Source organism: Dendropsophus ebraccatus, chromosome 4 (genome assembly GCF_027789765.1).
Source record: "Dendropsophus ebraccatus isolate aDenEbr1 chromosome 4, aDenEbr1.pat, whole genome shotgun sequence".
NCBI lineage: Eukaryota > Metazoa > Chordata > Amphibia > Anura > Hylidae > Dendropsophus > Dendropsophus ebraccatus.
This window is the reverse complement of record NC_091457.1, coordinates 162,507,249-162,535,071: the sequence shown is the minus strand read 5'-3', so window position 1 is coordinate 162,535,071 and position 27,823 is coordinate 162,507,249. Positions and strand designations below refer to the sequence as shown.

Sequence of the window (27,823 nt, the reverse complement as noted above, 5' to 3'; positions counted from 1 at the left end):
CAGACACATAACTAGGACCTGCTGCCCCTTAGCACTTATTTCTTTATATATATTCTCTTCTTTAATAATGAGAAATTGACATAATGAATATTTCATTGATTAGTATATAATGAGCTGTATACACGTCCACAGCCCGTCACACCACACATACATAGACTTATTATTAATGTATGTAACATATTGTTTGGTGTCTACGAGCCTGATATATAAGCAGTCGTCTTCTCGTACACTCAGCACTATGGACTTACCTGAATCTTCTCAATTATTCTGATATCTTCCTTCACGTCTGGACCGATCGCAAACACGATATCTTCATAGCCGCCATTGTTCACCTGAACCAGAGACCCGTTACTTGTATATAAGAATTGAGGGATTAATAGTAATAGAAATACAATGCGGAGAGACATCTTCTGGTCTCTCACCCGGAAATGGAAATAATTGTCCTAAGAGCTACATAAGCGTCTTATCACACGGACTTTGTTACATAGTACAAGTCACACACTGTCTATCAATGACTATAAGGAAGTCATTGCATTAACTCAATTGAGGAGATAGTTTGCCTGATGACTTTGATGGGTGGAGGAGATTGTGTCATCTTCTATCTTGTGCTGTTTGGGCAGGAAGTCGCTGGTGAAATACATTTAGTGACATCAGGTTGTTCCACAAGCGTGGTATTAATTTGGGTACCGGCTGGTCCACAGAGTGGTGCGAAGAACTGGGGGAACTGGCAAAATGTGCCTAGTCAGCAAGCCGGGTGATCAACAGGAGAATCCGATCGGTACCAGGCAAACGGTAGCAGCCTAGTCAATCAGGTGGAGGAACAGAGAGTCCAAACCAGTAACAGGAGAGGCAAACTGTACAGGACGGGTCAGGACAAAATCCAAGAAACAGAAACGGGTCAGGATACATGGATTAGCAGGGACAATACCTTTGTTCGGGAAGGAACCAACAATGTTCAGGAAAGGAGGAACAGGTGGAGCAGCTTTGTATAGGAAAAACAGGATAGGTGGAAGAAGAATTCTGAGGAGCACACTCACCCTTTATATTTAAGAAGGCAGGTGTGGGGGTGCCCTAGAGGTCAGTGGAGGAACTGCAGGAGAGCCGGAAGCCTGGAGGAGAGAGGACACTGGTGGACACCAGATTCCATGGAACTAATGGGGAGTTGGGTGGAGAAGCAGACAGGACCAGGACCACTCCGTGAGCGCTATAGTATAGCAGCCTAGGTTGCAGCCATATTGTTCTTTCTTACTTAAAGGGATGTATGGGGGGCAGAAAAGGTCTTATTTCCTCTCCCCCCTTATATCATAGGTATACCACACAAGATATGAGGGGGCAGGTGCATTATGCGAGAATGACTTATATGAGTGATATTATTCGCTATTATTATGCCTACACTACAGCCGTGTACTTTTTGCATCCCTATCTGGGCCATTGTCTGTCCAATCATATGTCAATGATCAATATTAGTTAACCCCTTAAGGACCGGACCAATTTCCATTTTTAAGCTTTCGTTTTTCCTCCTTGTGCTTAAAAGGCCATAGCAGTTGCACTTTTTTAACCTAGAGACCCACATGAGCACCAATTGCACCTTTCCATGACACGCTTAATTTTTGCTCAAAGTACACTGCAAAACCAGAAAAAAATTTAATGTGTGGTGAAATTGAAAAAAAAAAACACATTTTTTTTTTTTAATTTGGTGGAGGTTTAGTGTTTACACTGTACGCCCTGGGGTAAAACTGACTTGTGACGCATGTTCCACAAGTTGTTACGATTACAACTATATATAACTTGTATAACTTTTATTTTATTTGATGCCTTTTAAAAAATTCAAACCTTTTTTTTTAAATACATGTTCCTTAAAATCGCTCCATTCCCAGGCTTATAGCGCTTTTATTGTTTGGTCTATGGGGCTGTGTCAGGTGTCATTTTTTGCGTCATTATCTGTACTTTCTATTGGTACCTTGATTGCGCATATGCAACTTTATGATCTTTTTATTACAATTTTTCTAGATTTGATGCGACCAAAAATGCGTAATTTTGCACTTTGGAATTTTCTTTGCGCTTACACCGTTTACCGTGCGAGATCAGGAATGAAATAAATTTATAGTTTAGGTGATTACGCACGTGGCGATACCAAACATGTTTATTTATTTATTTTTATTTATTAAATGGGGAAAGGGGGGGTGATTCAAACTTTTATTAGGGGAGGGTTTTTTAAATGAATACAATTTTTTTTTTTTTTTTAGAAGTCCCCCTGGGGTTAGGGTTATTCCCCCAGGAGGACTTCTAGTATTACTACTCTGATCTCACATTGAGTATCGATATACTGCATAGATCAATGAGATCTGTGCTCTATTGCTCTCGGCTGCTGCAGCCGAAAGCAGTAGAATGCCGAGCTGAGCAATCACGTTGCGGGGGGTCAATCCCCTCCCGCCCCCCCCAGACCACTGGGGACCAGGAAAGGAAAAATTTTAAATGCAGCAGTCAACTTTGACAGCTGCATTTAAAAGGCTAATTAGCGGGAGCGGCGATCGGACTGTGCCCACTAATAGCTGCGGTCACGGGCTGCAGATAGCACCTGGTATCACTGCAGTTCAGAGTGGGGTCACCTTGCACCCCCCCTCCCTCTGAACGCACTTGACGAAAGGGAGTACATTTACGCCCTTGGTCGTTAAGGGATTAATATGTATTGATTAGTATTGGTGCCTTCATATCTATAATGACTTTGCTCTGTTAGTTGTTCCCTTAGAAGGCTGGGTTCACACACTTTTTAAATATAGTAGATGGCCGTCATTTTATGAGAAATAATGGCCGCTATTTCATAACAATGTCCGATGTTTTAAAATAACGCCAATTATTTGCCATTAAATCACAGCCATCCACTAAATTTCAGCAGTGTGTGAACATAGCCTGTCTGTGTTTTCAATCCACTCCTGGTTTTGGTTGCAATATGAGGACCAAAATACTGAGCAAAAATACTGTGTGTGAACTCAGCCTAAGAGCAAGCAAGGATATATATTCTAATACATGACCCAGAATTTGTTACAGAATCATTTACTGCCTTTTATTATGTGATGGGAAATTTACATTCTGCGTTATGGGAGCGGGCAATGCTCATAACTGTCTTACCGACCGCGGAGCAAATTACTAACTGCACCGGAACAGCGCTGAGAAGGAAGGTAAGAGACATAACTTGCCAACGTTTTTCTAACAACGGCCGTACTTTTACGTAGTGTGAACATAGCCATATAGTGGGAGAATATACCAGACCTTGTACGGAGGAGCATCCAATTAGATTACAACTTTCAGAGTCAGTTTAAAATGAAAGCTTGAATCTGATTGGTTGCTATGGGTAACCGCTCTTCTACCTGGCCACAAGGTTTAATAAACCACCCACCATAAAGTATAGTTGTAGTACTTGTATCCAAATCCCCCACCATGGTAGACTGTACAGCAGACACAAGGTAATGTATAGGGAATTAATCCACTGACCATTAGGAAAAGGCTCAGGCTCCAATTCTTTCTGAACACTGTGTTATTAAAGGGGTACTCCATTGAAAAACTTTTTCCCAGTAATTGAAACACATTAGAAAGTTATATAACTGTGTAATATGCTTCAATCACCTATCTGCCCCCCTTCCCATCCCCCCCTCCCCCCCTCAATCCCCGACCAGGAAGTGAAGTAAACTCATTTTTACCTAATGACTGTTGACCCCAGGCTGTTCTGTGGCAGCCATTTTGTGACAATGACATCATCAAGAGGGAGGCGGGTCTAAGCCCTGTTAAGCCAGCTTCTATTTGTCAGATGACTCAGGTTGCTCAGCTCTGATTGGATGAACAAGCTGTAAGCCATCTAACAGGAGACAAAGTGCATAATGGGAAAGCCCAAACCAGGAAGCAAAGAAAAAAATGAAGCCACCAATTCCAGAGTACCTTTAACATCTAAAAATTCACTGCCATGGAATGAGCTGTCAGCGGTACCACCACCCTGGAGTAAGCTCGGGAGGTGGAGAGGGTGACTGACTTCTCCAGGGAAGCTCATATGATGTAACACATAGATGTCCACATATAGACATATGATAACTGACAGACGAATGATCATTCGGGTATCTGTTATTAAAAGTGTTTGCCACCGTTAGAGGATTAATATTATTATTATTATTATTATTATTAATTTGCCAGTTTTTGTTATCTAGAGGCATCTTGCACTTTTTGAATCCACCATATTCATCCCCTTCTATGATCCATTGGATTCCACCAGGCTCCATCCAGAGTGCCCGGAAGGTGAAGATGCTGCAGATTTTATCATGTGTTTAGCTATTTGTTTAGACTGATTTGCAGAGCATCAAATCCACAGTGTAAAATCTATAAGATAAAGGGGCAGATAATATAAGACTTAATTTTACTCAGGGATCAGGGGAACTGCAGGGACATCCTGTATGTATGGATATTATGTCCTCCTATGTTATGTTTGTACACTCCTATACCTAATCATACGTTGTGTCTGGACTTTGATTCTGACTCTTTATAACAGTGTCATTGGAGATAAGTTGTCATTTTCATTGCATAATACATTTGCACAGCCTTTAACAATTGGGGGGGGGGGCTATTATAGATAGTGGCCTGGGCTCCCGGCATGCGGCATCTTCTCCTTCATGTGCAATGAGCCAATGCTTATACATCCGGCATCTCAATGATTGGACCGTACGTCCGACATATTACAGATTGCACGGACATGTTAGTAAGTATATAACATATCTGGATGAACAGTTACACAGATCTTTGGCTTTGAACACTTCTCCTGTTACAGATGAGGAAAAACTGTTTTCGGTGGATGGTGATATCCATGAGCAGCACAATGCTTGGGATGAAGCAGTGATGTGGGTTCTGCTGTTAACTCCTGTTTGTCACATGTTGCCTTTTGTCCACTCACAGGTACAGGTGCTAATCCCTCTTTTCTTATCCTATTCTATCCTCTCTCTGCACACACGCAGCCCACCAAGCACAGCCAGGGTTAGTTCCCTGACCCCAGAGGGGAAAAGGTACGGAAAGTCTACGTATCCCACTGCGCAGCGCAGGACAACTTGGAAGCCTCGGACGTCTGCTCAACCCAGATAACAATGCCTGGGGCTCATATTACCCACTGAGGACGGTAGCTCGCAACTAGGGGGCATAAGGCTTCAACTTCAACTGTAAGCACCTGAGTTACTACAAGATCATAACGATTGTATTGCACTGGACTTTATTGTTACTATCACTATTCCTTGTATTGCACTACGGTTACTTCTAGTAAACTGTCTTATTCTTTTGGAAGCACCAGACTTGTCTCTTCTGCACTCACACACTCATCACTACACTTAGGTTAATTCTCTTTTGAGTGCTGGTGAGGTGCCAAAACTGGCCAGGATTGGTCCCACACCACTCTTGGCTACCGTGGCAAGTGCCCAAGTGACCCTAGACCTACTCATCTACCACACCACTGTAAAAGCTGACCACACTCCCCGCACCTCACTGCGATACCACCGCACCTGCACCTACACTCCGCACCTCACATTTGTCCTAATCAAGGTCAGGTTCCCGTGTGTCCAGGGGTGGGTGTTACTACTCCTGGCCACCGTGACAAGTATCCACCAAAACACCAGAATCCACCAGCAGGCCCAACACCAGTTCCAGCCACCCGGGCCACAGTGTTATGGTATAATGTATTCACATGTTCTACTTATTTATGTCCAAATAAATTATATATATGACATGAAATTGAACCTTGGAGAAAACTTGAATCAATGAAGGCGCTGCAAGCGGGTGATTTACTAAAAGATTTATCACAAAACTGTTATGACATGAAATGGACACTTTAATAGACACACGTACATAGCTTTCCATCATTTCACACCCTCACTTGTGGATTACTTCTCTTCTTTGTACAGCTGACAATGCAGACAGTAACACTAACAATGATACAGACGAGAACTACAGCGCCACATACGATCCCTGTAATAACTGCCACATTCAGTCCGGCAGAGCTGTCGCCAGCCGGGGGAACGGTGCTGGGTCTGGTTGTAGCTGACTCAGTGGTGGTGGCCATTGTTGTTCTTCTTGTTGTTGTTGGGGCCGGTGTCGGTGGGATAACCAGAGCGGCCTGAGCTATGTTTGATACATCTGATCGCTGATCGACTTTATCGATAGCAACTAAAGCAAAGTAAAGAATTGTGCCATTTTGTATAACTATGTTTTCGGGCAGGAATGAGAACATTTCTCTGGATCCGGCTGTCAGGGGGGTAAGAGCGGAAATGTCTATCCGTGTGGATCCATTGAAGTTGGTTCTGAGGTCACTGGGGTTGAGGCTCATTCTTAGGTCATAGCTTGTAGCTGGAGAACAAGGAGCAAAGTATATAATATCACATGACTGACTCATCTACAGTATATACATGTCTATTGCTATCTATCTATCTATCTATCTATTGCCATCTATCTATCTATCTATCTATCTATCTATCTATCTATCTATCTATCTATCTATCTATCTCCTATCTATCTATCTCCTATCTATCTATCTATCTATCTATCTCCTATCTATCTATCTATCTATCGCCTATCTATCTATCTATCTATCTATCTCCTATCTATCTATCTATCTATCTATATATCTATCATCTATCTATCTAATCATCTATCTATCGCCTATCTATCTATCTATCTATCTATCTACAGTATCTATCTATCTATCTATGTATCTATCTATCGCCTATCTATCTATCTATCTATCTATCTATCTACAGTATCTATCTATCTATCTATCTATCTATCTATATATCTATCATCTATCTATCTAATCATCTATCTATCTATCGCCTATCTATCTATCTACAGTATCTATCTATCTATCTATCTATCGCCTATCTATCTATCTATCTATCGCCTATCTATCTATCTCCTATCTATCTATCTATCTATCTATCTATCTCCTATCTATCTATCTATCTATCTATCTATCTCCTATCTATCTATCTATCTCCTATCTATCTATCTATCTATCTATCTATCTATCTATCTATCTCCTATCTATCTATCTATCTACAGTATCTATCTATCTATCTATCGCCTATCTATCTATCTATCTATCTATCTCCTATCTATCTATCTATCTATCTATCTATCTATCTATCTATCTATCTATCGCCTATCTATCTATCTATCTCCTATCTATCTATCTCCTATCTATCTCCTATCTATCTATCTATCTATCTATCTCCTATCTATCTATCTATCTCCTATCTATCTATCTATCTATCTACAGTATCTATCTATCTATCTATCGCCTATCTATCTATCTATCTATCTCCTATCTATCTATCTATCTATCTATCTATCTCTTTCACACATTTATTCTATTTTAGAATTAATAAAACAATATATTATTCACCGTTTCCCTGGTCCAGATCGTCCCCGGTCGCAGTCCAGGATAACACAATCTTATCATCTACAATGGTGGCCTCTAGATCGGTTATCTTCTCGGGTTTATAAATATCGGGTTGAGGACCTGAGGGTACATCAGATACCAGAAAAGACCCTCCTGAGGCCGTCCTGCTGAACTCTCCAATGTTGAGGTCATCATCAGGAATTTCAGGACGTGGAGGGTTCATGGTTACAGTACCTACAGAGAGGGATGTCCAGGGAGAGAATTGGGTTAGTTCTTTACCATAACGACTGTTCCTACATATCTGTAATCCACCCACAGTCTCTGTAGTCACGGATCATCAAGTCACAGTCAGTTGTGTATAGTGTGTAAGTGCAGTATGGTCAAATCATATGGAAAGTGTCTACGACCTCTAAGGGGGTAGGTAGGGCATTCTCAACACCTATTTAGGGCATCAAATACACCGGCAAACAAAATGGTGTGTGGCTGTAAATAGGCCTGGATGAGCATGGGCCTTGTTACTTTTAGTAATGAGTGTCTCTTACCATTTACTATAAATCCAGGAATATACAGAGCGCGGTTATTGGGGAGGGCCAGGCGACTTTTATTCTTACTGTTGTTCTCAGCTCGGACTTTCAACCCGTATCTTCCATTTGCTGAGAACTGGGTGAAGTATCTGGAATAGACGCCGTCATTCTTAAGAACATCCGGACCTGAAAACAGCATTTCCTTAAGATGGTTATTGCTGTTTAGTTTTACTACTTTTATTTAGATTGTAAAAGAAAAGAAAATCATTGAGGGGTTTTTACATACGAGAAAAAGCATATCCAAAAAGACAAGACGTTATTAACATAGACGAGATGTGCAATGTGTCTGGTGGATAGTAAATGGGGTACTGATGTGTTCGATGATGGGACCAAAGATGGTTTAGTTCTTTACTTGAAACAACTTGGCAGAAGAATTTCCCTACAGACTTTGGTGGAAACAGTCTCTCCTTACATTAAAGAGACAGCAGGTTTATGGCGTCCTATCTCAGGGTAGCATAAACTAGTGACAGAGAAGCTGAACAGAATGATGGATCACTTACATTGTTCTGTGCAGCTGATCCAGCGATCTCCTCCTGAATAATATGGCCAATAAGTAGTCCTCTCCATTATGTGCATAAGCCCAGTAGTCCCGGATATTCATGAGAAGCAGAAACTCCGCCCACCAGCTGCTGATTGGTAGTTATTAGAGATGAGCGAACCTGGAGCATGCTGGAGTCCATCCGAACCCGAACTTTCGGCATTTGATTAGCGGTGGCTGCTGAAGTTGGATAAAGCCCTAAGGCTATGTGGAAAACATGGATATAGTCATTGGCTGTATCCATGTTTTCCAGACAACCTTGGAGCTTTATCCAAGGTCAGCAGCCCCAGCTAATCAAATACCAAACGTTCAAGTTCGGATCGACTCGAACCCGAACCCGGTTCGCTCATCTCTAGTAGTTATCTATCCATGCTGTGTATAGGCAGCCACCTGTCAATCATCAGCTGGATGGAGGGGAGGGGCAAGAATACTATTCTCCTGCATATTAGGAGAACAGCTGAACAGAATGATGTAAGTAATAGACCAATCTGTACAGTATTTCTATCATTAGTTTATTCTGCCCTTATTTAAATAAGCATTAACCTAGTGCCAGATTCCCTTTAAATAATCATGTTTTCTTTTTCGTGATGGTTAGTTCTCACCACTTATCTTGAAATATGTTGAACCAAGAGGAAGGATAAGGATATGTTGAACCTCTCCTAAAGACCACCACTTTGACTAGACCATGCCACTGAAGACCATTTTTCATTAGAATTTTGGGTGGATGTTGTCATGAGGTCATTACCTGCTCCATTGTCCAGAAGCTCCAGGGTCACTATTGGTCCGCTGACAGGTTCGATTGTTGCAGTGACCTTTGCTCCGATGACCGGCATCAGTCCTTGGCTCACTGAGGCGTAGATAACCATGGGGCTGGGATACTGGTTTATATCTTGGTTCATATGAGCTTTTACAATAACTGGAGAAACATTTTCATCCGAAGCCTTAGAGGTCACAACTAAACCCAAAACTTCAGCTGCACTACGGGAATTGCAGAGACTGTACTGCCAGGGTCCGCTCTAGGACAGAAAGAAAACCCACATCATCACTTAGGCTAGCACAATAAGGAAGATCACCACAATAAAAAAATGTAAATGTTTATTGGATACATATAGGAGTATACAGCGCCCAGTCGCCCTCCTATTTACACCTGTGAATCGGTTGACTACATCCGATGTAAGTAAATATTTTATGCCAACACCCTCGACTGAGCAGAAGTAGTCTAGATAGGCCAAAAGTTATATTTTCAGTCTGTGGCTGTATACGAAATAGCAACAGCTTCGCAGCCCTGCCTAGGAGTTCATGGGGTTAAGTCATGTAAACAGGGGCATAGCGAGGATCCATGGGGCCCCATAGAAAAAACACACACATACTCACCTGGCCCAGTGCAGACCCCATTGTTCCTATACATAGCTCTATGTTTGATCAATGGAGGGTATGGTTTCTGTATTGGCGCACCATACCCTCCATTGGTCATACACAGACCTACAAAGGCTAGAGAAAGGTTGGTGGATCCGACCGAAAAGTTGCCAAGTAGTGATACTACAGTGCAGTTTTTCTACTCTACATTTTGCCTGACTGGATTGTGTTTGAATAATTATTGGAATCAAATTTCGTGTTTTCACTTGCATCTAAGCTCGACTGCTGTGTCTCCAACTTTACAGTATCTAGGGATTGAGGAATCTCCACCCACTGGCACTGATATTGAGAAAGGAGAGTCCGGTATGGTTATTTTTCCACAAGGTATTTTATGGCTGTCACATCATGTCTCCATACAAACCTGCATCCGGCTATAGGAAACTGGAGCTCACTCATCCTTGGCACTACTGTCTAACACTATTATATCCACTCAGGGGCGGACACAGACTGCATAGGGCCCCTGTGCAAAAAAATTGCCTGGGCAATACCTTCCATAAGCCAACCATGCCACCACATATCTGGTGCCCCCCATCCTCACACACTACCCATCCTGGCTGCCCCCCATCCCCACAAACAATACCCCACCTGACCCCCCTCATTAGGATGCCTAATGCCCTGATCATCAATTTACGACCACCAGGTGACGTCACTGGTGCGCACATCCTGAGCAGCAGCTGCTGGCATCTTGGCACTGGCGGGCCACTGGGTGTAGGACATCTGATCAGGTGCCTGGTACATGTGTGGATGGACAATACATATCACCGTTGGGACCCAGGGGAGTGAAGGGGCCCGCTTGACTGAGGCTCAGAGTTTGAGCCTGAAGGGCCCCTCTGTTGGCCTGGGCCCCTGGGCAGCTGAACTGACTGCACAAGTGATATGTCCGCCACTGTATCCACTATTCTATTCTCTTAGTGGAACATTTCAGGACTGTGATTTCCCTGATATCTATACTCAAGGCTAAAGGAGTGAATTTCCTAATATACAACTAAAAACTTATACCTCCTCACAAGCACCTTAACATTACTATAAACGGTGAAATATTACCTCTGCTGTTCCTGGGATGGCGAGCCTTGAGGATTTAGCGGTGTTGTCACTGACAAATTGTGCAGCAGTATATATAATCCCACTTGGACTTTGCAAATTAATATTCGGTACTGCAGTTTGCCAAGTAACTAGAAAGAAAGTGTCATTCCCCACAGTTCTATCAACGTAGACGGTGCCTTCCAAACATTTAGTTGGTTGAAGACTTAAGGCGGTGCTTTCCAACTGTTGGGAAAAGAAGATTTAATTTAATTTAAAGGGGTTATCCGGCGCTACAAAAACATGGCCACTTTCTCCCTCTCTTGTCTCCAGTTTGGGTGGGGTTTGGAACTCAGTTCCATTGAAGTAAATGGAGATTAATTGCCAACTACACCTGAACTGGAGACAAGAGAGGGGGAAAAGTGGCCATGTTTTTGTAGTGCTGGATAACCCCTTTAATGTTAAAAATTAGAAAGGGATTGTCCAACATTGCTCCACAGGTTGAGTGTGGTATTGCAGTTTAGCAACATTTGCCACAAGACACGTGCACAGGTGTGGAGCTATTTCTGGAAGATAGCAGCCATGTTTTCCTAGTTGTAAACAACCCCTCTTAGATTAAATGTGCTTTAGGGTTTAAAATGAAACATTGTTTGTTTATATAGAACAATATAATCTCCCTATAATCTCATATATTAGAGCAAAATGAAACATTCCCCTGTATAGACTGCCTAGTAATGTCTCCATCACTGACCGACCTGTATAGACTGCTTAGTAATGTCTCCATCACCGGCTCACCTGTATAGACCGCTTAGTAATGTCCCCATCACCAGCTCACCTGTATAGACTGCTTAGTAATGTCTCCATCACTGTCTCACCTGTATAGACTGCTTAGTAATGTCTCCATCACCGGCTCACCTGTATAGACTGCTTAGTAATGTCTCCATCACCGGCTCACCTGTATAGACTGCTTAGTAATGTCCCCATCACCAGCTCACCTGTATAGACTGCTTAGTAATGTCTCCATCACCGGCTCACCTGTATAGACTGCTTAGTAATGTCTCCATCACCGGCTCACCTGTATAGACCGCCTAGTAATGTCTCCATCACTGGCTCACCTGTATAGACTGCCTAGTAATGTTTCCATCACTGGCTCACCTGTATAGACTGCTTAGTAATGTCCCCATCACCAGCTCACCTGTATAGACCGCTTAGTATTGTCTCCATCACTGGCTCACCTGTATAGACTGCTTAGTAATGTCTCCATCACCGGCTCACCTGTATAGACTGCTTAGTAATGTCTCCATCACCAGCTCACCTGTATAGACTGCTTAGTAATGTCTCCATCACCAGCTGAAATTGAGCTGAAGGCGTCGATTAAACCTTGTGCATTCAAATTAGTGTTATCCGTGGCCAAGTATATGGTTCCACCTAGAACACAGAAAACATTAAAATTTTTCTTTATTAAAGTGATACTGTCACCCTACCACTGTTTTCCTGTCAGTCACAGCGTCAACAAGGTGGGTCTTAACATCAGGTGAGTCCCCTCTCTTTGCCTCATCACATGTAAGGTGTGGATAACAGCAGTAGACCGAGGCAGGGAGAGGAGGCTCAAGGGGCTCTAAGCCTCGCCTTAGTGACAATGTCTGCAATTGCACACAGGAAAACTGCGCCTGAGATGACAGTATCACTATATTACATTCAATGCTTTTATATCCTATTAAAATGTAATAGGCTATCGTATAAAGCCATAAGGGTATTTTCACACTGAGCAAATGTGGCGGAATTCCGCGGCGGAGAGCGCAAGTCCTCCCATAAAGAAGCAGTATCACAGTGAGGCAGGCGGGATTCGGCAGCGGAACTCTCCGCCACATTTGCTCAGTGAGAACGCACCCTAATACAGAAATATTTTCTACTGGATTCCTACATGGTGACTCCCCAACAGGTGTGAACCAGTTTAACCTAGGCCAAGCTCAACAGCGGAGCCTAAGTAGCCTCTAGGTTTCCAGGATGGGAAGGGGTACCAGGTTGCTTCCTAAGAGTAACAACTGGGCAGAAAGTCTCTGTACTAGGCAACAGGTAAGTGCGACTAGTTGGAAGGAAGTAAGGTAGCCAGAAGAGTTGTGGCAGGTGGCACAGATTCAGTGTCAATGGTCTGGGTCATATACAGAAAAGTCAGCGTAGTACACATAGGTCAAGCAGAAGTAACATTAGATAAACAGGCTATTTACTGTTAGTATGCTATTGCAAAAACACAATATTACTACAATAGGCCTACCTGAACAGGCAAATCAGCATTGAATAGGTAATGCAGGAATCGGTGGAGGATATAATAGAGATGTATGCACTGGCCCTATAAGTTGAAGCCAGGACATGTGTGCAGCCCCTAGGAGGCAGTTCAGGAACTGCAGCCATGGAAGAGGAGGCAGGAGGGAGACAGGAAGAGGAAGTCGTGATGGGGCAGCAGAGACGTGGAGCAGCCGTAAGTTCTAGGACAAGTGATATGGTGGCAGGCGACAACTGATGGTGTTACTTTGTCTAATGGAGCAATTTGTTTCTATTGGATTGGTATGGAAGCTGATAAAAACATATCCATATGTACATTTGTATGAAATCTGCAGGTGGCATATTATAGTTACATACAACTCAGAAGAGTTATGGTTTCTTATAACAGTAGTGTGTATAGGGACTAATATTATATTTATATTATACCTACAAAAAAATACTGTACCCAGATATAATACAATCACGAATGAATTTTTATTGATAACACAGACATATAACAATATATATCATAAAAACACAAACTGAATCAGAACGGATGATGACAAAAAACATGGGTAAAGTGCATATACTACAGTGCCGGCCTATGGCATAAATGTGCAAAAATGCAAGCGTTGTAAGTATTACAAGTAAGGTGCCTGGCACAATCAATAAATAGGGTCTACATATTCAGCAAGGGTTCATTACAGTAAACAACATGTCCCAAAAGACCATAAACCAATATCACAGACAGCCCTATCACTGAAACATTACCTGATATGTATGTTCGAGATAAAGGCGTGTTGCCGAAACGCGCGTCGGGGCGCACCTCATGGGTATTGTATGAACATACATATCAGGTAATGTTTCAGTGATAGGGCTGTCTGTGATATTGGTTTATGGTCTTTTGGGACATGTTGTTTACTGTAATGAACCCTTGCTGAATATGTAGACCCTATTTATTGATTGTGCCAGGCACCTTACTTGTAATACTTACAACGCTTGCATTTTTGCACATTTATGCCATAGGCCGGCACTGTAGTATATGCACTTTACCCATGTTTTTTGTCATCATCCGTTCTGATTCAGTTTGTGTTTTTATGATATATATTGTTATATGTCTGTGTTATCAATAAAAATTCATTCGTGATTGTATTATATCTGGGTACAGTATTTTTTTGTAGGTATATTGTATTGTTTTGCTGTCATAGCACCCAGTAGATTATCCCCACATATTTTATAGTTTGCACTTGCTTGTTATACTTCTGGGGTAGAGTATCAGCTAGTACATTTTTGTTTGGTTAATATTATATTTATTATATGGATCACTTACCGTATTTTTCGCTTTATAAGACGCACTTTTTTTCCTCCCAAAGTGGGAGGAAAAACCAAGTGCGTCCTATAAAGCGAAGACGGCTCCCAAGCAGTGCCAAGCACCGCATGGAAGCCGTCCTGCCCGGCCCCTGTATTGCCGCTCACTATGCATATGCATAGTGAGCGGCACTGAGCGATCCCCTCCGCCCGCCCAGCCCGCCTCTTCTATCGCCGCTCAGCTGAGCCGATCAGAAGTCCGGGAAAGTGCAATGAGCAGCACTTTCCTGGGCTCCTGATCGGCTAAGCGGCGATGGAGGGGGCAGCGAAGGGGATCGCTGTCCAACTCACCTGTCCGCCGGCCCCAGCAGCTCTTCTCCCAACACTCCGGTCTCCCGTCATCTTCCGGCACAGGCAGCGGGGTACAGAGACGCTGCCTGTGTCCCGGAAGTGTTCTGCAGCGGCAGTCTCTCTGTCCTCCACTGCCTATTCCGGAGGATGACGGGAGACCGGAGTGTCGGGAGAAGAGCTGCTGGGGCCGGCGGACAGGTGAGTAACCTGTTTGTTGTTTTTCTGGTCACAGGGATGATTGGCTACCATGGGGGGCATTGTATGGGGGCATTGGCTACTATATGGGGGCATTGTATGGGGGCATTGGCTACCATGGGGGGCATTGTATGGGGGCATTGGCTACTATATGGGGGCATTGGCTACCATGGGGGGCATTGTATGGGGGCATTGGCTACTATATGGGGGCATTGTATGGGGGCATTGGCTACCATGGGGGGCATTGTATGGGGGCATTGGCTACTATATGGGGGCATTGTATGGGGGCATTGGCTACCATGGGGGGCACTTTATGGGGGCATTGGCTACTATGTGGGCACTGGCTACTATGTGGGGCACTATATGGGGGCATTGGCTACTATGTGGGGCACTATATGGGGGCATTGGCTACTATGTGGGGCACTATATGGGGGCATTGGCTACTATGTGGGGCACTATATGGGGGGATTGGCACCAATCACACTGCTGCTATCTCCAAACTGTGACAAGGAGCAAAACATTTTTTTTCTATTTTTCTCCCCTAAAATCAGGGGTGCGTCTTATCAAAAGGCGCGTCCTATAAAGCGAAAAATACGGTACCTGTTATTTGTACAATTTCTTTAAGTTTTGGTTCTTCAGCAGATCCAAGGAAAATGACGTGTACTATGACACCGCTCTCTATAATTTGTTGGAAACAGACGCGTGTATCATAGTTATCTTCTCCATCTGATAGTAATACGACTTCTGTTCCATGAGAAGATCCAGACTTTCCTTTATTTACCTGTGCAGTAACACATGGATATAAATGATACATTTTATTTTCTCTTTTGTTATTTTTATATGATACATAGAGTTTATTAAAAATCTAAACAGCTGTAGCTGTATCATAGAATCCTGCTTGTAACGCCATAGAATCCTGCTTGTAACGCCATAGGATCCTGCTCGTAACGCCATACAATCCTGCTCGTAATGCCACAGAATCCTACTCATAATGCCGTAGAATCCTGCTTGTAACACTATAGAATCCTGCTTGTAACGCCATAGAATCCTGCTTGTAACGCCATAGAATCCTGCTTGTAACGCCACTCACTCCATTCTTTTACATGTTCCTGTTCTTAGTGATATGGGGAAAAAAAAGCAAATTTCTGGATTTTTGATCTCTCTATTAATGATTGCTGTTCCCTTTAATATAAAGTGCCACTGTCCTGAGACAGATATCTGGCATTCAATAGATATCTATACAGTCAGGCCCCATCCACAGGTCACACTAGGTTATTCATAAAGATACATGGGACCTTAGCGTACCTGAGTTTTAGTAAGTAGACTGGCATCCTTTTTGGCTGACACTATTATAGACTTAAATAGTGACTGTTGCTTTGACAAAAGGACAAAAGGTTTGGGCTATTGCCTGTGGAGCATAAAGTTAGATAGCCCCCTACCCCCATGACAGTCTATAAAATGCAACTGTATTTATGGAGTATCAAGGAGGTGGTCACCACTGTTCTTAATAAGGGGAACACCTAAGAAATCTTTCTGTTGAGAACTGAGCAATGGTGGCCACATAGTCACTAGGTGTTTTCCTCCCTGCCATGTGCTGTCAACTGTCTGTTGTCAGGGGAAATCTGTCTCTAGAAACAGCCTGTTAGGAACCGGACAGCAGGACAAGACAAACAGTGAGCCCTAAGCTCAGCCCCGCCCACTGTCCTCTACCTATTTGCCACAATCCGCCCTAAAATGGCGGCGAGCAACTGGGCGGCAGTCCCTGCGCTGGCTAGGTGGGACACAAGGACAAGACAGACAGACAAAACACAATAACGAATGGTCAACAGTCCGGGTCACAACAAACGGGCAGCAAAAGTACAAAATCACAATCCGAAGGCAAAGTCAATATACAGGCAGTATGGTCAGGGGCAGGCAGCAAGCAAGAATGGTCAGAAAGGCAAAGCAGGGTCAGAATCAACAGAGCAAGAATAGAAACACAGAACCAGGCAGAGACAAGCTCAATATCCGGCAATGAGAGCACAGACTGGGTTAGTTATATAGGAGGCCAGGATTCTGGTCCAGAATGTAATTGGACCATCCCCCTGATCTCCAAGCACAGACACCTGAGAACAAGACAGATCCACTGGCAGGATGACCTGTCAGTCACAGCAGAACCCAAACACAGATTAACCATGACATGGCCAGACAGAATTCAGCAGGTGAAGTCGGGTGTGTCTCCCAACAAAGGTGAGCATATAAACCAGTGTTCACACACTGCAAACAAAACACAGAAACAGGATACAAGAAAATCAGTGCCTTCTCGGCCGAACAGCACGAGCCGAGGGGCGCATAATGCTCTGCAGAGATACCATCCTGACACAGCCTCAGCAAGATGGAACAGAGAAGGTAGAGGTGGGTCATACCATGTGCTCTGTGCAGCGGGAGGAAAAGTAAAGTAAAGGCTTACCTTTTGTTGCAGCAGTGGCAGGGCTTAAATTAACCTTTAGCTTGCTGTGCTGCTAAGGGTTATTCCATTTCTGCTCACATAGCACTTTGTAAAGCTAGTTCATCAGTAACCCCTTCTTCCCCCACGTCATATATAGTAATATACTGTATAAATCCCAGGCCTAGCACAGTGCAAGCCTGTTGAGGAGGCTTGATATGATGGGTGCAGAGAGAAGATTTCTTATTGTACATTACCTGAATACCAGCCAGAAGTCCAGAACATATATGTGTTCCTCCACTTGCTACCTTTGGAAGAAGATTTTTTAGCTGCTGACGTTGTGCGTCACTTTGTATTTTGATTAAGTTGGATTTTATATAGGCTGAGCTCTCAAATGTCACAATTCCGGCATAGGAACCAGTCTCGATGATTTGTAAAAGGAAAACCTCTGCAGCCTGGTACAGACGCTGAATACGGTTATACTGAAAACAGAAGAAAGCCATAGGAAAATACTTAATTTTATATGAATAATGTTTATGTCACTTGGAGATGAATGACCCCATTACTGACGGCACACTCCCATTGGTAGCGTACATTTTTATTTTATTTAATAATCTTTATTTACAGCACACTGGAAACCGCTTTACTGTAAGAGCGAGAATAAAAAAAGAGAAAAAAAAAGTGCACCAAAATATAGAAAAGAGAAAACATTGGCTCCACTATATATATCACTCTACTTTACTCTGACATGTCTCCATGTAAATTGATGCACTCACACTCGCCATGCTTCCCGAGGTGTCCAGCACTAACGTCACCACTCTCTCCGAGAACTGCAGAAGGGTGAAGGTGGGATCAGGAATACGGAGTCCGGGATTGGGTGGAGTAGACTTGATATCAGTGGAGGCCATGATCACATCCCAGGTGCTGCGGGAATTGCACATCCTGTTTTGCATGTTGGGAGCTTCAGGGTTATGGTTACTGGCATCACAGAACTTAGTGACCTAAACAGCAATTACAGGGTTAAAGGGGAAGTCTGACCAGACCCATTTTTTTTAAGCAAGTGCTGGGTAGGATAAAAGAAATAACATGCTCAGACCAGGAAGCAACCCAAGGAACAGATCAGAGGTATTCAGCCATCAGCGCAGGAGTGGGGGAGGTAAAAGGCATGTTATTTCTCTATATTCCCCAGCACTTGCTAAAAAAAAATGGGTCTGGCCGGACTTCTCCTTTAAAGGAGAAGTCTGGTGAAAAGTTTTATTAAAGTATTGTATTGCCCCCCCAAAAGTTATACAAATCACCAATATACACTTGTTACAGGAAATGCTTATCCAGGAAGTGACATCACCATGTTATCCAGGAAGTGACATCCCCATGTTATCCAGGAAGTGACATCACCATGTTATCTAGGAAGTGACATCACCATGTTATCAAGGAAGTGACATCACCATGTTATCCAGGAAGTGAGATCACCATGTTATCCAGGAAGTGACATCACCATGTTATCCAGGAAGGGACATCACCATGTTATCCAGGAAGTGACATCACCATGTTATCTAGGAAGTGACATCACCATGTTATCCAGGAAGGGACATCACCATGTTATCCAGGAAGTGATATCACCATGTTATCCAGGAAGGGACATCACCATGTTATCCAGGAAGTGATATCACCATGTTATCTGGGAAGTGACATAACCATGTTTTACAGGAAGTGACATGACCACGTTATCCAGGAAGTGACATGACCACGTTATCCAGGAAGTGACATCACCACGTTATCCAGGAAGTGATATCACCATGTTATCTGGGAAGTGACATGACCACGTTATCCAGGAAGTGACATGACCACGTTATCCAGGAAGTGACGCCTTGATGCAGTAGTAAGTGCAGAGAAAAAAGCCCTTTATAAGCATTTCCCATAATAAATGTATATTGGCAATTTGTATAACATTTGGGGGGCAATACAATACTTTAATAAAAATTTCCGCCGGACTTCTCCTATAATTACTTCCTAAATAAACAGTCATAACTTCAGACTGTACTTACATCGGGAAGGGCCTGCATGTACATTAAGGATTCGGTGGCAATCTGCTCCCTTTCAGGCACAAACATGCAGCCTTTCTCATAGAGTCCGGTGATCAGGTCAAAGTTGCATGAGGAAACTTCACAAGGAGTTACCTCACAGTTCTGAATTTTGTTCTCGCCAAGAATATCGACAGAACACCTGGAAAATATAGTTACCATTAGAGATAAGATTTACAGTACAAATGAATCGCTTTGTTACCTCGGCAATCTGCTTATCAGCCTGCTGCCTTTGAGGTCTGTGCCACTCCACCATGGGTGCTTGGAAAACTGCATCCAGTCTGTGCTGCTCCACGTGCCTGGAAAAGCTAGATCCAGTCCCAGTCCCAGTTCTTTAAGAACTGACGAGTAAAACCTTAAAGGAAAAGTCCAGTGGAGACTAAAGGCAGGTGGGGGATGAGGGTGAAAATAACAAACAAGTAAACTCACCCTTCCTCGAGCCTCGTATCGTGTCTCCGGGGTACTGTTCACTGCAGCTGGGGTCCTGCAGCGCTGCTAGCTGCAATGTCATGACCCCGGCTGAGTGATTGTCCGCTTAGCCAACCAGTGAATCGGACATGAAAACCGGGCAACCACTCAGCCGGGCTGTGACGTTGCCGCTGGAAGACCTGGGTACGTGACATACCCGCTTTTCAACTGCAGATGTCATCCGGTGGCTGGCATCGAGACCCTGGAGCAACGCAAAGGAGGGACGAGGAGGAGAGTTTACGTGTTTTTTTTTATTTTCACCACCAATCCCCCACCTGCCTACTGATTTTAGTCTTTGTGGCACTTCGTTTTGGGTTTGTCTCTCACACTTCTTATATTCTGGGATGTGTATTTAAAGGGGTTATCCAGCGCTACAAAAACATGGCCACTTTTCCCCTCTCTTGTCTCCAGTTCGGGTGGGGTTTCAAACTCAGTTCCATTGAAGTAAATGGAGCTCATTTGCAAACCACACCTGGACTAAAGACAAGAGAGGGGGAAAAGCAGCCATGTTTTTGTAGCGCTGGATAACCCCTTTAAAGGGGTTTTCCAGGGGAAGACATACTGAGGGGCTATCCACACACAGATCAGTCAGAATGGTGAAGAGCTGATAGTCAGCCAGGATTTGTGGCTCATGGCTAGGGATGAGCAAACTCGAACTGCAAAGTTTAAGTTCATGCTTGAACATATATATATATATACTGCTCAAAAAATAAGGGGAACACTCAAATAACACCTACTAGATCTGAATGATTGAAATATTATTGAATACTTTGTTCTGTACAAAGCTGAATGTGCTGACAACAAAATCTCACAAACATCATCCCTGGAAATGACATTTATTACCCAATGGCGGCCTGGATTTGGAGTCACACAAAATTAAAGTGGAAAACCACATTCCAGGCTGATCACTTCTCAGTACCTATGCTTTCTGGCTGATGTTTTGGTCACTTTTAAATGTTGGTGTTGCTTTCACACTCGTGGTAACATGAAGTGGTGTCTATAACCGACAGAAGTGGCTCAGGTAGTGCAGCTCATCCAGGATGGCACATCAAGGCAAGCTGTGGCAAGAAGGTTTGCTGTGTCTGTCAGCGTAGTGTCCAGAGGCTGGAGGCGCTACCAGGAGACAGGCCAGTACACCAGGAGACAGACCAGTACACCAGGAGACAGGCCAGTACACCAGGAGACAGACCAGTACACCAGGAGACAGACCAGTACACCAGGAGACAGGCCAGTACACCAGGAGACAGACCAGTACACCAGGAGACAGGCCAGTACACCAGGAGACGTGGAGGAGGCCGTAGGAGGGCAATAACCCAGCAGCACGACCGCTACCTCCGCCTTTGTGCAAGGAGGAACAGGAGGAGCCCTGCCAGAGCCCTGCACAATGACCTCCAGCAGCCACAAATGTGCATGTGTCTGCACAAACGGTTAGAAACCTACTACATGAGGACAGTATGAGGACCTGACGTCCACAGATGGGGGTTGTGCTCACAGCCCAACACTGTGCAGGACGCTTGGCATTTGCCACAGAACACCAGGATTGGCAGATTCTCCACTGGGCCCCCCTGTGCTCCTCACAGATCAGAGCAGGTTCACACTGAGCACATGTGACAGAGGTAGCCTGACTGCCATTAGGTACCGAGATGAGATCCTCAGAGCCCTTGTGAGACCATATGCTGGTGCAGTTGCCCCTGGGTTCCTCTTAATGCAGGACAATGCTAGTCCTCGTGTGGCTGGAGTGTGTCAGCAGTTCCTGCAAGATGAAGGCAGTGAAGCTATGGCCGCCCGTTCCCCATGAATCCTGAATCCCATTGAGCACATCGGGGACATCATGTCTCCTCCATCCACCAACGTCACGTTGCAGCACAGACTGTCCAGGAGTTGGAAAATGCTTTAGTCCAGGTCTGGGAGGAGATCCCTCAGGAGACCATTGGCCACCTCATCAGGAGCATGCCCGGGCCTTGTAGGGAGGTCATACAGACACCTCATCAGGAGCATGCCCGGGCCTTGTAGGGAGGTCATACAGACACCTCATCAGGAGCATGCCCGGGCTTTGTAGGGAGGTCATACAGACACCTCACCAGGAGCATGCCCGGGCCTTGTAGGGAGGTCACACAGCAACCTCATCGGGAGCATGCCCGGGCCTTGTAGGGAGGTCACACAGCAACCTCATCGGGAGCATGCCCGGGCCTTGTAGGGAGACCATTGGCCACCTCATCAGGAGCATGCCCGGGCCTTGTATGGAGGTCATACAGCAACCTCATCTGGAGCATGCCCGGGCCTTGTAGGGAGGTCATACAGACATCTCATCAGGAGCATGCCCGGGCCTTGTAGGGAGGTCATACAGACACCTCATCAGGAGCATGCCCGGGCCTTGTAGGGAGGTCATACACCTCATCAGGAGCATGCCCAGGCCTTGTAGGGAGGTCATACAGCAACCTCATCGGGAGCATGCCCGGGCCTTGTAGGGAGGTCATACACCTCATCAGGAGCATGCCCGGGCCTTGTAGGGAGGTCATACAGACACCTCATCGGGAGCATGCCCGGGCCTTGTAGGGAGGTCATACACCTCATCAGGAGCATGCCCGGGCCTTGTAGGGAGGTCATACAGACACCTCATCGGGAGCATGCCCGGCCTTGTAGGGAGGTCATACAAGTACGTGGAGGCCACACACAATACAATAAGGACATTACAGCAAAGTTGGATTAGCCTGAAGTGTTTTTCCACTGTAATTGTGTGTGTGACTCCAAATCCAGGCCGCTATTGGGTGATACCTGGGATTTCCATTGCTGATGTTTGTGTGGTTTGTTGTCAGGACATTCAGCTTTGTACACAACAAAATATCACTGAGAAGATTTCTTTCATTCAGATCTAGGAGGGGTTATCTGAGGGGTCCCTTTATTTGTTTGAGCAGAACATATATATATGTATATATATATATATATATATATATATATATATATATATATACAACGAATTTGGGCTGGGTCCGTGGAAACTACACCACTGGATGCACAGTCCTCCCGGTGTACGGCTCTGTATTGCACTGTATTATGCGAACTGGCACAATAAAGAATTAGCACGCTTTTGGAAGATGATGCTGTCCTCAATCTCCTTCCTTTATATATATATATATATATATATATATATATATATATATATATATATATATATATATATACATATATATATATATATAGTTATTTTAGGACCAAATATTACCTTAACACAAATGTTGCCTCCACACTGTTACGGAAGAAAACCTATTATGCAAGGACCAATAAAACCATCACGCCATGACTACCGCACGTTGACCCATAAACACACTATATACAGACCAATATTACAGCCATAAAGTGACCACCGCATAATGACTAAATACCACCGTAGGCCATGTTCACACAACTTAAGTGAAGTATTAATCACGGCCATTGTTGCCGATTTGCAACACGGACATGATTAATATTTCACTGTACATTGTGTTGCAGCTAGAGGGAATCCCACCGTATACACATACTGCACTATACACTCCAGCCAGGATCTCTAGCAGCCACGCAAAAAACTGACATGTCAGTATTCTGCAGTCGCTATACATTGAATAGTGGCCGCAGACAACCTGTCAGTTCACACAATGGAGCGTGCGGCAGGCATTTCGAATGCGGGGGCACACTGAGGCGCCCGCATTTGAATTCAGCAGAAGTGAAGATCATCCGGCTGGGACTGCAATATGATCTTCTCAGACACAGGCCGTTCTGTGATAGAACGGCTGGTGTCTTATGCCATGTGAACATGGCCTTAGGGTGCGTTCACACATACAGGATCCGCAGCAGATTTGATGGCGCAGATTAGATTCAAAGCAAATCTGCTGCAGATCTGCTGCGAATCCTTTACGTAGATTTATAATTTATAATTATATAGATTTGTAATTTACTACTATTTAAAATTTCCAGTCTTCCAGTACTGATCAGCTGCTGTATGTCCTGCAGGAAGTAGTATATTTTTTCCAGTCTGACACAGTGCTCTCTGCTGCCACTTCTGTCCATGTCAGGAACTGTCCAGAGCAGCAGCAAATCCCCATAGAAAACCTCTCCTGCTCTGGACAGTTCCTGACATGGACAGAGGTGGCAGCAGAGAGCACTGAGTCAGACTGGAGAGAATACTCCACTTCCTGCAGGACATACAGAAGCTGATAAGTACCAGAAGACTGGAAATTTTTTAATAATAAAGTAAATTACAAATTCATATAACTTTCTGACGCCAGTTGATTTAAAAGAAGAAAAACTTTGCCAGTACTCCTTTAATAGTGTGACATGTTTTGTGTAGCAGGTTTGCCTACTCCATACAAAATCATTTCTTAAGTAGTTCACCTGGTAGCTTCCACTTTAAGATTCCCCGCAAAATAGAAAGGATTCTCCTGGCTGTACTCATCAAACACTCCCCATCGGAGATGAGCCCACTCATGTACAAACACTCGACCTGAAGTCGAAACAACAAAATAGATATTAGTTTTTCATTACTGAAAGACTATCAAAGTGATACACAAAATTAGGGATGAGCGAACCGAATCGTAACAAATCAAATTCGTTACGAACTTTGCAAAAAGTTCGGTTCAGTACCAAACCGAACTTTGAGAAAGTTCGTTACGAATCTGGTTAAAATAACAACGGTGACCCAAAATTATACTTTTTTCACAGAATAGACCAGGATACAAGGGATTATACTGCTATAATCCCTTGTATCTTGGTTTTCCGTGAAAATCAAGATGTGTGACGTCACTCCTCAGCACCAGGAAGCGCCTGAGCGCGCCAGCAGCTATTCAGTGTGTGGCCAGAGTTCACTGAGAGAGGAGCTCCGTATCAGATAGTGAGGGAAAAGAGATAGATAGATAGATAGCCAAACAACTAGATAGATACAGGGAGAGATAGAGAAGCAATAGAAAGTGTTAGTGAGAGAATCAGGAGGGAGGAAGAGAAAAAAAAACAAATAGCAAGATTCAGGGAAAGCTAGATATAGAAGATAAGGTGATAGATAGGGAAAGTTTTAAAAAAGTTTGTTTCTCATAAGCTGTTATAGGTGAAGTAACTAGAGATGAGCGAACCTGCTGGATTTCTGGTTCGTACGAACCAGAAATCTCGGCATCTGACTCCCGCTGTCTGCCGGCTCCGTGCAGCAGGTGGATACAGTGTAAGGAACGCCTAGAAAATTGGGGTACAGCCAATGCCATAGGCTGTATCCCAGTTTTCTAGGCGTTCCTTACGCTATATCAACCCGCTGCACGGAGCCGGCAGACAGCGGGAGTCAGATGCCGAGATTTCTGGTTTCTCTAGAAGTAACCTGTAGCAGCAAAACGTATAGAAGCCCTCCATAGAGTGTGACGCTAAGCCAGCGCCCCACAAAACCTGTCCATTCTGTTTTGCTGGATGCTGGGTGTGATCAAGTGTTGCCTCCTCCTCCTGCTCCTCAACTTGTCTGTTCTCAACAATACTGGCAATCAAGTGCTGCCGCCTCCTCCTCAACTTTTTTTTTTTCAATATTTTTTTTCAATATTTTTGCACTTTTATTCGCTATATTTTATTATTGTTATAACTAGTATTTTTTTTTTTTGTTATTATTATTTTTTATTTACAATTTTTTTTTCATTCTTTTTGCACGATTTTTCCCACTTTTTTCATTGTAATAGCAATTGCAATTAAACGAAACTATACCCTATCACACTCCCACTATTGTAGCTGCAATAATTAGAAACATAGAAACATAGAAGATTGTCGGCAGAAAAAGACCACTGGGTCCATCTAGTCTGCCCTTTTAGTATTTTCTTTCTTATTATCTTAGGATAGATGTATGTTTATCCCAGGCGTGTTTAAAGTCTGTTATTGTGGATTTACCAACCACCTCTGATGGAAGTTTGTTCCAGGTATCTACTACTCTTTCAGTAAAATAATATTTTCTCACATTGCTTCTGATCTTTCCCCCAACTAACCTCTCACTGTGTCCTCTTGTTCTTGAGCTTAGTTTTTTTTTTACTAAAAACACTTCCCTCCTGAACCTTATTTAGTCCCTTAACATACTTAAAGGTTCCCATCATGTCCCCCCTTTCCCGTCTTTCCTCCAGACTATACAGATTCAAATCCTTAAGTCTTTCCTGATATGGTTTATGCCTCACACCCTCCACCATTTTTGTAGCCCGTCTTTGGACCCGTTCTATTTTATCAATGTCCTTTTTTAGATGAGGTCTCCAGAACTGGACACAGTATTCCAGATGTGGCCTCACTAGAGCTCTATACAGTGGGATCACAATCTCCCTCTTCCTACTGGTTATACCTCTAGCTATACAGCCCAGCCTACCATTATACTGTATATATATATACACCCCAGCATACGATTTGCTTTCCCCACCGCCTGGTTGCACTGGTGACTCATTTTAAGGCTGTCAGATATCACTACCCCTAAATCCTTCTCTTCTGAAGTCTTTTCCAACACAGTACTGCCGATGTGATACTCGGATAGAGGATTCTTTCTCCCCAAGTGCATTATTTTACATTTGGAAACGTTGAACTTCAATTTCCACTGTTTGGACCACTGAAGTCCAGATAGGCGATATCCACAGCACCACCTTCATCCAGCACTTTTGTGGCATAATCAAAGAAATCAATGAGATTAGTCTGACATGATCGGCCCCCAGTAAAGCCATGTTGGTTTGGATCCATTAAATTGTTGATTCTTAGGTGATCCATTATCTTCCTTTTTAGAAGAGTTTCCATCATTTTCACTACTACAGATGTTAAGCTCACTGGCCTGTAGCCTGTAATTCAGCCGTTATAACAAGGTTCGCTTTAGGTTCGGTTCGTACGAATCCGAACTTAACGAAAGTTTGCTAGATCGAACCGAACTTTTTAAAAGTTTGCTCATCCCTACACAAATTATATTAAAAAAACTGTCTATTAAATTAGCCCTCATGTTTCAAGTGATGGTGAAGCTATAAGATTATGGTATCAGTAACATAATGTGTCCTGATAATGACACATTTAGGCTATGTTCCCACTACAGTAACGGGCCGTCATTTAACAGTAAAAGGCGGCCATCTTTCCATAATTACGGCTGCAAAATTTTTTTATGTCATTTTGCACTAAAATCCCATAGTGGGAACATAGCCTAAATTGACCTCAAGTGTGACCTGAAAACTCCTTACAAAAAAATATTAGTCCCACTCTGTCTATGTGTGAACCCAGTCTTACACAAGCCAAAGGTTCTTTACTGGGGTCAATGAATTGCTGGATCCTTTGTGTGCCCTAAGAGTAATGTGTGGCCATAACAATAATTTTTTAGACAAGCATTTCCATTACAATGAATGCTCATTTGGTCAAACATCTGCCCCTATAGGGCCTTAAAGGGGTACTCCGGGCAGGAGGCCTTTTTCTTTTTTTGTATCGCCGATGAGGGTGTGGAAGAAAGCAATGACGCCCACTTACCTCCCCCAGCTCCTGCAATGGTACCCGCATCATTCTGGTCCGGTCCTCCAGTCTCCCGCTGATTCCTGGTATGAGACATGACGTCTCATTTCTTAGCGGGCTTGAAACATTATGTATCAAGTCTAATTTCAAACCATGAAGCTGCAGGAGGCTGGGGGACAGGAGCAGCATGATGCTGGTCCCAGGGCTAGAGCCAGGGAGGTAAGTGGAGTACCCCTTTTCCTCGTAACATGGAAGGAATCCATTCAGTTGCACCCCAGGTAAGCATTAAAATTCCAAGCACCA

General features: G+C 43.8%; 2 protein-coding genes across 2 annotated transcripts in view; both read right to left on the bottom strand.

Moving 5' to 3' along the window:
- Positions 1 to 454, bottom strand: part of LOC138789078 (calcium-activated chloride channel regulator 1-like) — a 29,507-nt gene extending 29,053 nt beyond the window's left edge. The window contains exon 1 of the mRNA XM_069967629.1: positions 249 to 454. Within this exon, the coding sequence (XP_069823730.1) occupies positions 249 to 407 (159 nt within the window). The 5' untranslated portion in view covers positions 408 to 454. The remainder of the gene's footprint in view (positions 1 to 248) is intronic.
- Positions 455 to 5,883: 5,429 nt separating this feature from the next.
- LOC138789378 (calcium-activated chloride channel regulator 1-like) overlaps positions 5,884 to 27,823 on the bottom strand; it is a 32,257-nt gene continuing 10,317 nt past the window's right edge. Inside the window, exons 5-15 of the mRNA XM_069967989.1 lie at positions 24,437 to 24,545; positions 19,565 to 19,742; positions 18,296 to 18,520; positions 17,777 to 18,001; positions 15,695 to 15,875; positions 12,294 to 12,406; positions 11,003 to 11,224; positions 9,288 to 9,558; positions 7,963 to 8,130; positions 7,424 to 7,654; positions 5,884 to 6,369 (exon numbers count right to left, since the gene is read on the bottom strand). Of these exons, the coding sequence (XP_069824090.1) occupies positions 5,888 to 6,369; positions 7,424 to 7,654; positions 7,963 to 8,130; positions 9,288 to 9,558; positions 11,003 to 11,224; positions 12,294 to 12,406; positions 15,695 to 15,875; positions 17,777 to 18,001; positions 18,296 to 18,520; positions 19,565 to 19,742; positions 24,437 to 24,545 (2,405 nt within the window). The 3' untranslated portion in view covers positions 5,884 to 5,887. The remainder of the gene's footprint in view (positions 6,370 to 7,423; positions 7,655 to 7,962; positions 8,131 to 9,287; positions 9,559 to 11,002; positions 11,225 to 12,293; positions 12,407 to 15,694; positions 15,876 to 17,776; positions 18,002 to 18,295; positions 18,521 to 19,564; positions 19,743 to 24,436; positions 24,546 to 27,823) is intronic.